Source organism: Hetaerina americana, unplaced genomic scaffold, assembly GCF_022747635.1.
Source record: "Hetaerina americana unplaced genomic scaffold, ioHetAmer1.1.p SCAF_4, whole genome shotgun sequence".
In the NCBI taxonomy this organism is placed as follows: Eukaryota; Metazoa; Arthropoda; class Insecta; order Odonata; family Calopterygidae; genus Hetaerina; species Hetaerina americana.
In genome coordinates, this window is record NW_027286985.1 from 70,208,060 (window position 1) to 70,224,936 (window position 16,877).

The 16,877-nt window shown below is 38.6% G+C and overlaps 1 protein-coding gene across 1 annotated transcript in view; it reads right to left on the reverse strand.

The window, feature by feature from the left end:
• Positions 1-3,266: 3,266 nt before the first annotated feature.
• LOC139691969 (sterol O-acyltransferase 1-like) overlaps positions 3,267-16,877 on the reverse strand; it is a 36,741-nt gene continuing 23,130 nt past the window's right edge. Inside the window, exons 5-10 of the mRNA XM_071589943.1 lie at positions 13,040-13,179; positions 12,543-12,718; positions 9,803-10,076; positions 8,934-9,207; positions 7,065-7,204; positions 3,267-3,895 (exon numbers count right to left, since the gene is read on the reverse strand). Coding sequence (XP_071446044.1) covers positions 3,827-3,895; positions 7,065-7,204; positions 8,934-9,207; positions 9,803-10,076; positions 12,543-12,718; positions 13,040-13,179 — 1,073 coding nt within the window. The 3' untranslated portion in view covers positions 3,267-3,826. The remainder of the gene's footprint in view (positions 3,896-7,064; positions 7,205-8,933; positions 9,208-9,802; positions 10,077-12,542; positions 12,719-13,039; positions 13,180-16,877) is intronic.

Below are 16,877 nucleotides of genomic sequence, written 5' to 3' on the forward strand. Positions count from 1 at the left end.
CTTTCTTCCCCCTTTCCCATCTGGAGAGAGAGAGGAGGGAGGAAGAGATGGGGAAGGGGGTGGGACCAAGCCGACCAATGAGGAGGCGCGGATTGGGTCGGGAGGGCAGGGAAAGTAGAGTGGGAGGGTGTGTTGAGACGGGGTGGATTTCCATCAGCACACGCCCCCTCACGTGTTCAGCCGGTAGACTAAGTGCCGAGGGTATGCGCGTGTGTTGGTATGATCACCCTCCGCCGACAGCTCCAAGGATTCGAACCACCATTGCTAGCCTCCAGTTGGTCAGTTGTACCGTAGGAGTACGTTTCCACTGATATCAACGTATATTTATACACACGATAATTTTAAGGTTCATAATTTATTTCACTTTACTGTCATGTTTCCCTTTCATAAAAATCATTATCAAATGTTATCCTATACACACTTGTCTCTCTATCTAAGGTAAGTCTTTAAAATTATATCGCTGTTAGTAATCTTTTTATGAAATTTATTATTTCATGTTAATCTTTCGAACAATTTTTAATACGAGTATAATTTGAGTCTTTAATACGAGTATCATACTGCAAATACTTTTTCTTTCATAAAAATCAATGTTTAAAATTTTCTTTTATGCATATCATTTTGTATTTATTATTACAGTATAGGAACTGACATCCAATAATTGTATACAGACTTCATTTGAAATACTGCATATATCTACAGGTGACTTCACTTTCTCTACACATTCAATTGATATGACTTTATTTTCATATTCTCATCTAATTACCCGGAAATCTAATTATTAGGGATTATGATGATATTTTATATCGCTTATGTTTCATAACTTGTCTCGCGATTCTTGTCTGATCGGTTGTCCAATCACGATTTACGAGTAATTTAATCGCCAAGTGCTTTTTTCTTTAAAATTAGAAAACATTATGATAAGAATGGAATATGTTAAGATGTTCGTCATGCGCCCACTGAACAAATCATGAGTACAATTGAAAAACGAGTATTCAGTTTTTCTGGCGTAACCCAAGTCAAAATTCTGTCGTATGGTTTTCCACGTTAGCGTTTAAATATATTTCTGTTGTTATGATTCAAATATAAATCATATTTTTTCTGTATAACCCACTCATACTTTTCTGTCTTTCCAAATTAAGATTTTAATCTTGACGAATTTACCATTATTATAATAATTTCTCATTCATATGATAAAGGGTAAAATCTAAATTTTTAACTAATCTCATAGTGGTATGTCATTTTTCCGCCCAGTACGTAATATGGTGTCCGCGAATAATTCGGCCTATTTAGATGGAGAACAAATGGAAGAATTCAAGTTCCAGGCTGATGGCTTCTCGAGCAGACGCGAAAAGAAAAGCTTGGAATGGATCTAATTAGGACACCCGTCAAATTCCGGAAGAAGAGTGGAAGACAGCGTGAATTTCTATTACGTGAGAGAATGAATAAGGAATCGGATTGACCCTTACATACACACAGGCAGATGCAAACACGATCTTCTTCTTACCAGCCTCCACGTCCGTCGTCGCCTTCTGCGCCTGCCACGAGTATATATAGGCAACTTACATAAACGGCTAAGTATATTGGATTGCATAAGCATGCATAGCCTTGTTGGAGGGATCGAAGGATTAAATTTCGGGCGTGACTACCCGGGCCGTGATATTTTTTACTTCGGCATGATGCTTATCAGACCTTCGCATTGTAATGTATTTTAGCAACTTGCAAAAAAATCTCCCATTTCTTTCTAAGGTGCATGAGTGAAAGAAGGTGACGCTTCAAAATCGTTTCCTTGTTTTTAAGTAGACTAACAGCTTAGGGTAGGTTTTTGATGGACCCTGGGCCTACACTCTATTGTACTTAATATCTTACATTAAAATAAGTCATTTTTTATCTTTGCGTACATCCTCCCTCTTTGAATGCCATTCAAAATTCCTGCTCATATCCTTCCTCTACCTCCCTATCACAGCATTCACTCCCCTATTACCGTCTTCGACATCTGACTGGCTCTCGCTAGGATGCTAAAAGCAATAATATGGGGGATACTGAGGCCGTTTATTACATAGCATTAGTGATTAAATTTTATCTGTTCCCAAAAGAGATTTTTCAGATAAAACTGCAGTGCCAGGGGTAATTAAGAATGATAATAGAGCATCGACAAAGATTGTGGACAATTCCTTCAACTATATTTCACAAATAAAATGAAATTTATGTAGTTGAATAGGTTTTTGACTTTCATATTATCGTTTTTCATTCTTCGTAAAACTTTTAAAATTAACATATTGATTCTTGTAAGGTTAATTCAGATTCGGATAATTATCAGATCATCTGAATAGGATTTTAGAAAACGTGTCATGTGTAGACTCCAAATCTACTGCTTGCTTCTATCTTCTTATGAGATATGCATTCTTGTATGAGTCCTTTGATTGGATAATTATTTCTTCTGATTCTCTAAAACTCGTTTTCAATGCTGTCCTTGTAGGGTTACAGAAGCTTTGAATTGCTTTTATAAGTTGTAATGGGTGTCCTCTTGTTTGAAGTATCTTCCATAATATCTGTTTTTTACTTTAATATCTGATTGGATAATAACAGTGGTAATCGAGGGATATTTCTGAGAAAAAGATGTAGATGGAGGAAAAAAATTGGCGTTTTGAATGTACCTAAGGCAGATTTGAAAAAATGCAGAGCTAAATAGCAAGTAATATTTTTATATATTTTAATATAAGGTGTAAGGTTTAAGAATATTTTTTTATCATGTTGGCTAAAACTTTAGAGCACAATAGTGTATGGTACCAGGATACATTCAAAACCTATTCCAACGTGGTAGACTGTGCATAGTAATAAAAGGCTATTTCCAATTATTCTTTTACCTCTGCATTGTATTTTCTGATTATATAAACTACTTACCTGGAACTGATTAGTGGAAGCAATGATTGATCCTGTTAGAGTCACTCATGGTAGATCGATGGGAAGTAATCAGACAAAAAGTAGTCCACGTAGCGTCTCTGTTCTTAAGTAAGAGTAGAAGGGGTATAAATAAGGCAAAGGGATCTCTAGTGGGACGGCCACTATAGAATAAAAATAAAGCCGGCTTTTAGCGATGGTAGCTCCCTGAAAACACCACTGAGGTAGCCTGCGGGAAAACATCTCAATTACCTTTTCAACAGAAGTAATATGGAGAATAATATAACGAACATTCATTTGTTTAAGGATTAATTCAATGGCCTTGTAATCAGTGATGTAGTCCGATTAAGTGTTATTTGTCATTCAGATGCCAATTATCTTTTATTCCACAAATTAAAAGACGAGTACATAATATATCATAATTCTCCTTAACTCAGTTTAAAAAAAAACAAATCATAAAAAAATCAAAACAAACGAATAAGAGAAGTGCGATACGCAAAATCAAGTGTAGAAAAATTCTCCGTAAGACCCTCACATAATTTTTTTTCACCGTTCATATTCGGGTCAATCGGAAATGAGCGAGTGTATATTGTTTTGGTGTGAATTGTCCTTATCACACTTTGTAAGCTCATCAATCACCAGAGGTGGGGGAACAACGAGATAAATTGGAACCGTTTCTATGTCAGGTACCTTACATTGAGACCATTCTCACAATGGGCCTATTCAGTCCTGGTGCCCATTTCTTAAAGCTACAAGTACATGTTCATTTCCCTGCAGTTTTCTCATGCACAGCCTTATAATGGAAATAAATGCATTACATGTTTACCACATATAAACATGTTTATCACATATAAACGATTCACACGCAGTGACTTGAATCAATTTTGATGGAAGATTGGACATCGTCAGCGCCGCTTTCGTCGCAAGTTCACGTCCACAGTATCAAGGTGGAGTTGCACGTCACAGATCGAGGAATGATGACGTCCAAGATGGCGTCCTGCGAAAAGAGATTTGGATTTATTGACAACGGGAATTGCTACCTTGGACGAGAATACTAGGTACTCGTCCTGAGTGCCAAATCTTAGCATCTAGAAAATATCCTAAGGCTAAGTACTAAGTAATTTGGAAGCAGTACAAGAGCACTAGGGTGTTCGTGAAAAAATTATTAATGCATATTATGAACAAAAAATATTAACTCACAATAAAGCCTATTTGCTTTTGCTTTCTGTAATGAAGATGCAGGGATACCAAGGTTTAATTTCGTCATGAATGAGTACCAGGCTAGGAAAGGATATGTACTTGATTCTGTCAGTAATGGTGGCCATTTGTCTTATTTTATAGTAGTATAGTATAGTTAGGGGAGGCGACAGCTGAGGTCAATTGCACCATTAGATATGGTGCACTAAAGAATACACAAGGTGGGAGAGAAACCCGGCGTCGGCATTAGATTACTTGTAATGAAAGGCGCCAAGGGGTCCGCAGCTTAACGTCCGACGGACGGCGCCAACCGACATCCGGCAACTCGCTCAAACTGCTCTCCACCAAGTACCGCAATCGAGGGATCGAGGTACCGCTGACAATTATCTGCAGCCTCGAGGATTTGAACCCGAGCCCTCTGGAAGAGGACCCAGCACAACAATCCTCATCCCCCCTCTTGTTTTATCCTGGTACTCCAATATGTCATGCAATGTTAGACTACTATTATATCCTTGGTTTGACAAGTCAAGTCAAATAATTCAAAATTTTCTAAAAGTTATAGCCTTGCCTGGACTTTTCCTGGCTAAAGGAGTCCCCGACTCAGTTTTCCCAGCATTCTCTCCACGTTTACCCTTCTACGGATCCTTGGCTAAAAATCATAGGCATTTTTTAATATTTCGGTATCGGTGCCAATCATAAACTGATGAAGGGCAATAAGCAGCTCAGGAACTCGTACTCTTGAAAGCATTTACATCAAATTAACCACACTATTTTGTAAACATTTCGTCTTTCCGATCCTCATTCTTTGCCTCAAGATAGTGAGTTTCTTACTCGTAGATACTTGGACTAGATTAAATAGTTCAATAATTGATGACTCGTTACTTTGGAGGGAATACACACACACACACATATACAAAATGTATGTATGTATACATATACATATATAATTATATGTATATATATATATATATATATATATTTTATATATATTATTTATATATATTTATTATTTTAACAAACGTGTGAGCGTTCTTTTTATGTGTACCTGTATTGTTTGTTGCTGTCCGAGTTTTTTATTCAACACTTACGTGTTACTTCGACGAGATTATATATATATATATATATTACATGGAATATAGAATACAATCAGGAAGTATTTCCCTGTTTCTTAGATTTCCAAAAGGCGTTTGATAGACTGAATTGGGAAAAATTAATGAGTATATTGCAGAAAATAGGAATAAATTGTCAAGGACAGGAGGTTAATCCGCAACTTGCACTCGTCTCAGACTAATCAGGTGCGAGTGGGGAACGGGGAGTCCGGATGGGCAGTGTTAGGAAGAGGTGTAAGGCAGGGTTGCCCATTATCACCGTTGTTGTTCAACGTATATGTGGAGGAAATGATTATAGAGGCCTGGGAAGAACTGGAGGTAGGACTGAATGTGGACGGGGAATTCGTAAAATCAGTTAGGTTTGCTGATGACCAAGCTTTAGTTTGTCAGTCAGCCAAGGGATTGCAAGCAATGCTGAGTAAATTGGGAGTTCAGTGCGATAGATACGGGATGAGAATACATAATAATAAAACAAAGGTTATGCGATTTTCTAGAAACAAAAAGGCTAACCCAAACATTAAAATAGGAGGGCAAAAACTAGAGCAGGTAGAACAGTTTACGTATCTCGGTAGTGTTTTGGACCAACACGGTCAAAGTAGTAGGGACGTAAGGAGAAGAATTGCGCTAGGCAAAGAGGCTTTCACAAGGAGGAGGGAGTTGATGACAGGGAAATTGAGTTAGGATATTAAGAAAAGACTCGTAAAAACTTTGGTATGGAGCGTAGCTATGTACGGCGCGGAAGCGTGGTCATTGAAGCAGGAGGATAGACGTAGACTGGAAGCTTTTAAAATGTGGGTGTGGAGAAGAATTGAGAAGGTGAAATGGACAGAGAAGAAAAAAAATTAGGAAGTACTTGGTATGGTGGGTGGAGAGAGGAGTTTGTTGGGAGAAATCCTATGGAGGCAGGAAAAGTGGGTGAAAGGGGTACTGACCGGCAGTGGGATGTTTAAGACTATAATAGAGGGGAGAATGTTGGGCAAACGAGGAAAGGGAAGGAACAGGATAGGGATGTTCAACGGGATGAAGGGGGGAAAAAGTACTCAGAGATGAAGAGAGAACTGATATAGAGTAAAATACTGGATTTTTTGTTTTGTTAGGAGTCACAAAATATTTATTTAGTAGCTGTGTCCATCCAAAAACCTACCTTAACCGGTAGCTTACCTAATAATAATAATAAATTATACATATATAATATATATATATATATATTTATGTGTGTTCCTATCCCTTTTCCTTATATCTGTTTCTATATTGTTGAGTATTTATTCGCCGTTTGGCGGGATTTCGTGTTTGAATGTGTATTTGGCCAATGTGGCTCATCTCTTTCTTCTGGCTATGCGTGCCACGAAACGCACTGTTCCTTTTTTGTATGATGTTATATGAATTCTAACCCACTGTCCTTTCCTCTTGTGTGTTGTCTATTTCTCCCTTGGTGGGTGAAACCGGCCCCTGACGCCATCTCTTGGCTAAAGAATCGGGGCGCTTGGCGACATATTAGACCCACGGATCTCAGGGTAAATTACGTTTCCTCGATAGCTCAAGTGGTTAAGAGCATCCGCCCGGCAAGTGGAAAGATCCGGTGTTCGAGTCAAGGAAATATTTTTACTCTTGTGATCCCTTCTCCTTATATCTGTTTCTATATGAATGAGTATTTATTCACCGTTTGGCGGGATTTCGTATATATATATATGTATATATATATATATATATATATATATATATATATATATATATATATATACACATATATATATGTATATATATGTATATATGTATATATATATATATGTATATATATGTGTGTGTGTGTGTGTGTATAAATAGTTCTATCAAATATTTTAATTTACTTTCCGCACTTACCTCAATTGGCATGCAAGTCTTGCGCGCGTAGTACTCGATGCTGTAGGCGGTCAGTAGGATGGCCACACCAGTGCTCAGTGACAGCCACATGAAAATGTTTCCTATGGCCCCTTTGCCCAGTTGCACGAGCATCAGCGCCACTGCGGGAGATATCGGAGTCGGACCGTAAGTGAGGTAAGTAGTTTGAGAATACCGTCACATAAATTATGATCAAAGGATCCACAAAAATCCCTCTACCCAAACATAGGTTTACTTGGACCCATTTCTGAGGCAACAGATTTCCCTAGCGAAGGGGTGAGAGCAGAAATTAGCGCCGAGAGCTTGACTCATTTTCAATCTTCCTAAATGGAAAAAAATAGGATTTTTCTACACATTATAGTTATTGATCTCACCAAGAACTCACGCCCTCTCGTTCCATGCAAAGATATGACTTCTACCTGCCTGTTCCCGCCATGAAGGAAACTTTACCTTAATGTGCGGTTTTATTGGTCAGGCTGCTTTGATTCAAAGGGTTATTGGATAGAGAAACTTGGCTAGTGTATCGACAAATATGATGATTTAGTAACAACTGGTTCGTAAGACTGAAACCAGATGATATGAATTGGAAATGTAAGATTTAATTTATAGAAACCCACTGAAAAAGTGGGAACAGATTTGGCATAAAGGAACCCGTTGAGCATGTTGGAATATATGGACCGTTAAAGAATTTATTTTCACAAATAAAGTGCCAGGAAGGCACTCAATCCCTTTCTGTTACACTAATATTTAACCTAAAATTTGTACCCTAATACCTATCAGTCTCACGTTACTTTTCTTATGAAAATAATCCGTGTATTGTTCATTGTTTACTTGACTTCCTAATGGGAGAGCTGGATTTTAGTTGATACACTATGAATTCCGCGATTGGGACTCACATAGTAGCTTTCGACCAGAAGAGTATGTTTTTCTTTTTTTCAGGTTGGCTTGTGCATAAGGGGGGGGGTTAAGTTTGGGTCGTAATCATTGTTTAGACGTCTTCAAAAATGCTGTGCATGTGGAAGGCTTACGTTATCAGTGGACCTCAATTTTCGAGCGTTTTTTTACCATTCATCATCAATAGCGCTTCATATGAACAAGGAACAGAGAACACTTCTAGAGGCATTAAAAAAATTCTCGTTGTTTTAATTTATAACCAAATTTTAATGGAAAAAAATGCTCAAATAAATATGTGACATTTTCAAAGAAAACATGTCTTGCTGTCATCCTCTGCTAAATGTGCTTTTGAAGAATATTTTAGATGAAGGTTTCGCGTCCATCGATACGTTAATTTTTTTAGAATAGGACATTACCTAATCTATTGAAGTGAGAGTCCTTACGTGCAGTCTGCATTAGGCCGATGTTATCTTTAATCCTAATTATCTGGTGGATTTTTCCCCCTTTTAAAAAGGGTTTATTCTTGGTCCAAAGAAAGTTAAAATGCGAATGAGGTGCCTAGAACTTTTTCCCAATAAAAAACAAACACTTTCTCACGTCTGTTGTTTGTTCCATTTTTTCTTTTCGCATCGACAAAAAAGAAGTACTGCATAAAATATCAGTACCTTTAATTTTGGATTTGACAGTAGAAGACATGATATCATAAACATCTATGAAAAAATGATTACATGCATCTGAATGTATAACTTTTATAAATGTTTATAAACGGTCTATACTTACTCTATATTCCCTGCCTGCGTTTTAAAGATGATGGCCCAGTAAGTTGGGATTGATGTCCCAAGAAATGTTTTTGTTTATTGGAAAATTTCGATATTATCATAATATATTTCAAGACATGGCTTGCTGATTAATTTTAAAAAAGTTATACGGGGGCCTGCACCCATTGAAATATCTCACCTCCGATGATCCCGAAGAGCAGGAACAGTACCGGGTACAGGAAGCGGACGCTCAGGGCCGACACATACTCGTGGAACAGGGCCGACACGAAGAAGACTAGCGCCTTAATGGCATAGTTGCTACCTCGACGGGGCGATGGTCGAGTACCTTCAGTCACCTCGGCCCTGGAGAACTTTTTCACCATGTCCAGGTAAAGGTACTCATAAATCCAGTCGTGGACGATCAGGTTCCATGAGCGGTAGTAGTCCGAGAAAGTCGTCGTGGTCCACCAGTCCTGTTCGAATGCACGGAACACATTGTCACGATTTCATGTTTTATGGTGAAGTTCGAATATGTGCATCGCTGCAGTCTCAGCTTGATGACTTTAGCAACAGCAAACGACAAATCAATACTTGGTCCGTCCAGGATATTTTGATGATTTTCTCTGGACTAATAGTAAATAAAAATAGGTTGACCTACAAGTGTGCAAAAATTCTTTATGAATAAAAGGCGGATGGGTCTACAGTACAGTTTAAAGGGTTATTAAAGCTGAGATTGAGTGGACAGAGTTTTTAATACTTAAAATAGCGTCCAATATAGCGTATCATCCGTTTTCTCCACTCTGAATGTCTTTAAACCAATCAATTTACTACATCGTAAATCAGGCGGGACATTGGGACAGGGATTTACACGTAGAAATCTCACAACAAAATGGCCGTTCTTGGATACGAAATCTCAAAGAAGGTCGTGAAATATCGAGCCTAAGAAATCTTGGTTACGTACCAGCCGGTTTTTCCAGTGGGCAAAAGAGACCCCCGAATAGCGAATACTAGGCCGGCGCTACGGCCGGCGAGATCATTTCAGTCTACCAATCAAGTGGCGAGACTCACCTTGTAAAAGAGTCGATCTCCAAATCGGAGTATTTCTGCCCACGCATTCATCCAGGCGTGGAAGAAGACGTAGAAGCATAGGATGAGGAACATGAGGCCGGGGAAGAGGGAGCGGAAGAAGAGGGCGAGGATCCTGTGAAAGCTCAGGGGTTCGTCCCAGAAGGACAGCAGGTGACCGTGTAGGAACTGCTCGAAGGTTATTGACGAGTAGAAGCAGATTCCCACCGCTTCGCATAAGTGCCACGTCACTATCTTCCAGCGAACTCGATCCGTTCTTCATGGGTGTGCGTTGTTTGGTGTTTTTGTCGTTGTCAGAGAAAGAAAAGAGAATCGATCATTACCGCACCGTCCACTTACCTACGTCGGAAGCAAGAGAGTTTAAATTGAGGTCTTCCTATCCCTAAAGTCGAGTGAACCAACCAGAGACTCGTAATAGTAAAATTTTCTGAGTTGATCCGATCCCTTTTCGGGGTACCACATGGAAAACACCTTAAAGTGGAGTATACCTTCCTCGGAAGAGACTTTAAAATGTGTGACCCATTGGCGTTTTTCGACGAGAGTAAGCTAATGCTGGCATCGAATTTCTCTCCATCCTTCCTTCATTCCCGGAAAGTCCTTTCTTTGACCAAATTCCCGTATGACCTCAGCTATTGACCGCTTTCTCTAATAACTAGTAATGACCGATAGTTACATGTTTTGCTTGAACATTATGGAATAATAACTTTAAATAAGTTTTTCTCCGATGGCCCCTATAAAATCTGATTGTGTATACTGATGGTGAATACACAGTCGATTTTAGTTTTATATATAGTATTATTGCATTAATAAACGTAATAATGGGCATTGACCAGGGTATAATTGATATAATTGAGAAATTATCGATAATATTATAGTTTCTTCCGGTTTTATCTGTGGAACCAATACAAAATATTAAAAATCACCAGGTAAACATAAAATTTAAGATGGGAACGGCATTGTCTTTCTAATTCTAAAAATATCGCCAAAATAACTATTATCAGGGTTTTCCTTTGAAATGTATGATAACATCGCTTTTCATGCTTGATTTCCCATAAGTTGCCCTTCATACAAGTGTAATTGACATGGACTCTTATGGATGCTGGTGTTTCAACTAAAAGGGTTTAATTTAAAATATGGATAAATATCCCAGTTATAAAAAATAATATTTAAAATATTGCTTTGATTCCACTTTTGTAGAAATTGTTAAAAAATGCATATGTGAGTTCAAAAAGTAAGCTGACTATATATTTTTACGAAAAAATATTTATTTATTCTTAAATATTCAAGCTGTGCTATTCAAAGTAATCTCCCCCAGTTATAATACACTTGTGCCAACGCTTTTTCCAATCCTCAAAGCAATTCTGATAAGCACTTTATAGTATAGCCGTGAGCTCTTACAGCAATGCATTCTTACTCTCTTCAATCGTTGCAAATCTCCGTCATTTTATTGGTCTCTTCCATTTTGGGAAGAGGAAAAAGTCACACGGGGCCAAATCCGGTGAACATGTTGGCTGAGGCATGATTTTGGTGTTACTTTTGGCCAAAAAATCTATCACAAGCAACGATAAGTGAGCAGGTGCATAATCGTGATGCAAAAGCTGTGAATTATTTTTCCACAATTCCGGACCTTTTTTTTATTGCTTCTTTAAAACGGCGCGTAACTTCAAGGTGTTACTATTATTTGCCATAAAACCATATGGTAAAAACTCCCAATTCACTACGCCCCATTAATCGAAAAAAACAGTGAGCCAAACCCTGACATTTGATCAAACTTGACGTGTTTTTTTCTGTCTTTGTTCTACTGGGCTATTCCATTGGGAAGATTGGGCTTTCGTTTTGATGTCATAATATCCACGATTCGTCGCTAGTTATGATCCTTTTGACAATTAAGGACGTCATTGACGTCATTCAACAGCTCCTGAGCGATACTCATTAGACGATTCTTCTGGTCAAAATTAAACAGTTTCGGAACGAACTTCACTGATACACGTCTCATGCCCAAAACATCCGAAAAAATTGCATGGTTCGAGCCAACCGATATGCGAACATCCTCAGTAACTTCTCTAATAGTGATTCGAAAATTTTTCAAAACAATTTTCTTCACTGCTTCAACATTTTTATTTGTTGTTAACGTGCTGGGGCGTCCAGGGCGAGGCTCGTCATTGGCATCTTCTTGGCCATTCCGTAAGAGCTTATTTATTAACATTTTTTTTACTCAGAACAGACTCACCGTATGCTACTGCCATTATTTCAAGTTTTTTGGAGCACTTATTTCCATTTTTTACACAACATTTGATGCAAATTTTTTTGATCCATTTTTTTATAGCAGAAAATCACCGAGCACATCAAAACACGTTTAAAATTTATATCCGTCAATAGCTACATCGCTGAAAATATTAACAAATATTTGAGACATTTATACCAACAGAACAAATCAAAAAAATTGAAAATAAAATGTATATTGCCCGCAAAGTTAGAAAAGTCACCTTACTTTTTGAACACACCTCTTATATAAATTTTCCTACCTCCGGTGGCATAAGTATATATACACACATATATTTGTATATATATAAATGTATATAGGAAATAGTCCGGGGCAAACGTAAGGGAGTTCTTACAAGACGAGGAAGATATTAGTCCTCAGGCACAAAACTAAAAACTACCATTATTAGGTAGGATCCCTAGTATGAATTAATATAAAAAAAGAAAGAAAGAGAGTCACCTGGGGTAAGAATCCCTGTAAACAAGCGTTGGCGCTATGTGAAAGTAGAGGAATTGCTTGAAAGTGGGGCGATCCAACTTCACGTCTTCGGCGCGTGTTTCTTTGGCGCCCTTCTTCCCGATGACATTGCGGAGGTTGCTCCGCACAAAGGCATGGCTCTTCATCATCATTCGTAGCTTAAAGGAGACAGAAATGGCGTCAAGGATGTTTATCAGTGAATTAATGTTGGAGTTATTATCGATTAATTATGCATCGTACATTAATTGTGATGTTTATCGATATTCATCTTGGCGGTTTATGGAATAGCACGCCCTTAGAGGTCGTAAAAGCCATCCAGCTAAATCTAACATTAACTTTGGTGATAACCATAGGATATATTCATAATATGTGATGAATGTATGTATTAAGAAGTGCGTAGTTACCGCCGGCGTTATCAGCTATCGATTTTTCTTCAACATGCATATCTCAGCTCGAACCATTGTAGCTGGCCAACTCACCTGTTCAATGACGAGCAGAGTGGTGGTGACGGGTGCCAGGTCTCCCCTGAGGATCAGAGCAGGTGGGCCGCAGAGGAAAACGAGGAGGTAGATTGCGTAGGCGCCGACACACATCAGATCGAACGAATGCCGCAGCAACTCTATTGGGAGAAGATAAAGATTTAGACGGTCTCTTGCCGATTCTGAAAAAAATTATATTGCACCCAACGGGAGACTAAAATCCCATTATTTATATACACACACACATATATATACAGGGTTCGTCCGGAAAATAAGTGTACTGAGCTCAGGAAAAAAAATTTATTACACTTTTACATATCTTAAGCTAATATTCCTCAAAATAGGACCCTTGTGAGTCGATACACTTGTTCCAGCGGCGTTCCCATTCCTGGAACGCTCCTGCGAAGGCATCATCGGGAACCTCTCGAAGACACGTCGTCACGGCCTCTTTGACGGCGTCCAAAGTCCCGTATCGCGTTCCTTTCAAACTCCCCTTTATCTTCGGAAACAGAAGAGTTCTCTAAAAAATGTGGATCATTTTTGCAGTGATCCGCAAGTTGTGTCGCGATTTCCAAACGATTGAGTCTTTGATCATCACTGAGCACTTTCGGCACCAACTTTGCACAAATTTTTCGCATCTGTAATTGGTGCCTAATAATCTCGTGCACTATTGTTTTTGGCACATTACACTGCTCTGCTATCATCCGAACACTAAGACAACGATCAGAGTTCAGTACATCGCGAACTTTTCGCACATTTTCGTCGGTGAGTGTCGTTGATGGGCGTCCAGGCCGTGGTTCGTCGTCGACCTCTTGTCTGCCCTCCACGAACATCTTGTGCCACCGAAAGATCATGTTTCTGGACATGGCTGACTCCCCGTAAGCCTGGTTAATCATACCGACAGTTTCGGTAGACGATTTCCCAAGCTTTACCGCAAATTTGATGGAATAACGATGCTCCAAAAACGTCGGCATCGCGTTCCGTGACGTGGGTCGAGCGTGGAGGTTCGCGTTAACAGAGCTCCTCACTACACCACAGCTCAGAGCCGACTGCCTTTTTCAGCGTCGCTTGCCAACATACCCCCCTCCAATCGCAGCCCGTCAGAGCGGTGCTGGGCGCGCCTGGAGCGGCGGGAAAAAATCAGTACACTTATTTTCCGGACGAACCCTGTATATATATATATATATATATATATATATATATATATATATATATATATAAAACGATTGTGAAAAACTCACACGAGCGGCACTATAATGGGACGGCACAATGGAACACAAATAGAATGGCAATATTTAAAAGGACACTCACACGGCAAATAGTTCGAGCTTTTGGCCATCTCAGAGGCCTTCTTGAAGAAGTATCGTGTTCTATTGTGCCGTCTCATTATATATATATATATATATATATCCCGCCGTTTGGCGGGATTACGTGTAATATATATAATAATCCCTCCAAATCCCGCCAAACGGCGAACAAATACTCATTTATATAGAAACATATATAAGGAAAAGGGATAGGAACACACATTAAGGACGAACACAGGAGAGGTGGGGAAGGCGGAATCAAGCGGATCACGAGAGTAAAAATATTTCCTAGGCCGGGATTTGAACTCCGGATCTTTCCACTTGCCGGGCGGAGGCTCCTAACCACTTGAGCTAATCAGGAAATGTAATTTATTCTGAGATCTGCAATGCTTTATACATCACGAGAGTAAAAATATATTTTTACTCTCGTGATCTGCTTGATTCCGCCTTCCCCACCTCTCCTGTGTTCTTCCTTTATGTGTGTTCCTATCCTTTTTCCTTATACCTGTTTCTATATAAATGAGTTATATATTCCGTTGTGGCGGTTTAAACTGTCGTCATTGCAAACACCGTGTTCGTTCACGTTACAATAAGATTACGCTCTGTCTCTATTAGTCTGGTGTTGGGATTAATGAGGGCCTTGGGTATATTTCACACCAGAAATCGTGAGTTTCTCTGAGAAAATTCAGCATATTTTTATTTTAATGTATTTCTTTTCCAGTACATTAACCATGCAACGTTTTTTGATCAAAGCTTAAAGAGCTTTTATGAACCAATGGAAAATAATATTTCAATAATACATTATTAATTGTTTATTTCTCATTCATGGGCCAAATTGTTCTCTCTCATGTTGAGTATTGTGCTGAAAGATAAAGATGAAGCTTACATTGAATAAAAATTCAAATATATTTTTGAAAATTTGCTCCTATATAAACATTTCAAACAGAAACTCGTAACTAATGCATATATCATAGGTGAATTTATCATGGTAGCAGCGCCTATGGAAATTACCTATGGTACCTGTACTTTTGCTTGTGGTACATGGAGTAAAATAGTAGTATGCTTGTAATTCTCGGTTCCGGGTTCCGGGTTCTCGGGTCTGGAGTCGCTCGATTTTAAAACTAAATTTACAATGCCGGTTCTTTTTTTATGTTGGTGATAAAGTAGCAGATAATAGGGAAGGGATACATCCTTAGGCGCGAAGGATGAGAAGAGGCTTGAGAATTAGGTCAATGAAAATTATGTTAATGGGTTAAATATTAATCAACAGTATTTTGATGCAATGGCACATACTCTTGGAAATTTAAATTTGAAACTGGTGCATAAAGCAAGAAAACCGGGTAGCGTTGCCTCGACACTAGTAATTCGACATTATCCAGGTGGTAAATTCTAGCTATCGGTTCCTATAAACAGCTTTCTTGTACAGTAATACTAGTTGCCGGTTTCAAGGGCTTAGCTACACGTCAACAAGGCATTCGTCCAACCCCTAAAGGGAAATAATGCCGTCATTCGCAAAAGGTTTTTGTATTGATTCCATTTTATTCGAAACAAGTTTTATCTTCATCGATGATATGAATGAATGTTATTTATTTGAACTGGCTATTTATTAACATTATTTATTGTAACTTTGCGACTAATTTATTGTATTCCAAGGCAATGCAATTTAAGTTACCAAGTCTGTGAGCTTCCTTCTACTATTTGGGATAAATCTCCACTTGTTTACTGAGCTACATCAGAGTTCTAACAGTTAATTGTGATGGATTCCATTTCCTTAACGGGATTTTTTTTGTCCTTCATTCGAGTTTTTAACTAAAGATATTCCTGTATCCTTACCATTAGACTTTTCCACGGCATGACTTAGTGACTTTATCGAGCGACATCGAGTTACTTTCATAGGTAGAGCGTGGCTCGCACAGTTTATCCATATTGATTTACAGCTAGCCATTACATTTTACTCGAGGTGTGTGCGATGTGGTGTTAGGGGACATGCCGTCAGGGTAGTTAGCAAATGTTTCATTAATCAGTGAATATATTCAAGGCCTGGAAACATACCCGCCTTCAAAATTAATTCGATCATTTTGGACACTAAATTTTTCTCAATGGCTTAATTTGTGCCATCTATGTTAAGGATTCAGACCCCGTTATCTATCATCGATAGCAACGTCTTGGCCCAAAAACATTGATTATTTCGATTTACGTTTCACAACCAATTTTTCAGATGGATCAGTATAATGCTTGGCATTAGGAGTAGGTACGGCAGCCGTTACGATGGCTGTTGCGTGAAATACTAGAAATACGAGCTCGTATCATAACCTCAAAAATTAATATTTGAACGCCACTGAAAAACAGCAATAATTGAATTTCAACTCATTGAAACTACGAAGTGACAAAAGTATCGCTATTACCTCGAAGTTCGATAATTTCAATCCCTACCCGAATAGAACAATAGTTTATTGGAAACGAAAAGAAGAATTTTTCAGGCAACATTTATCAGTGAACACTTGTCTGTCGAAACGTAATGGAATTGCGAC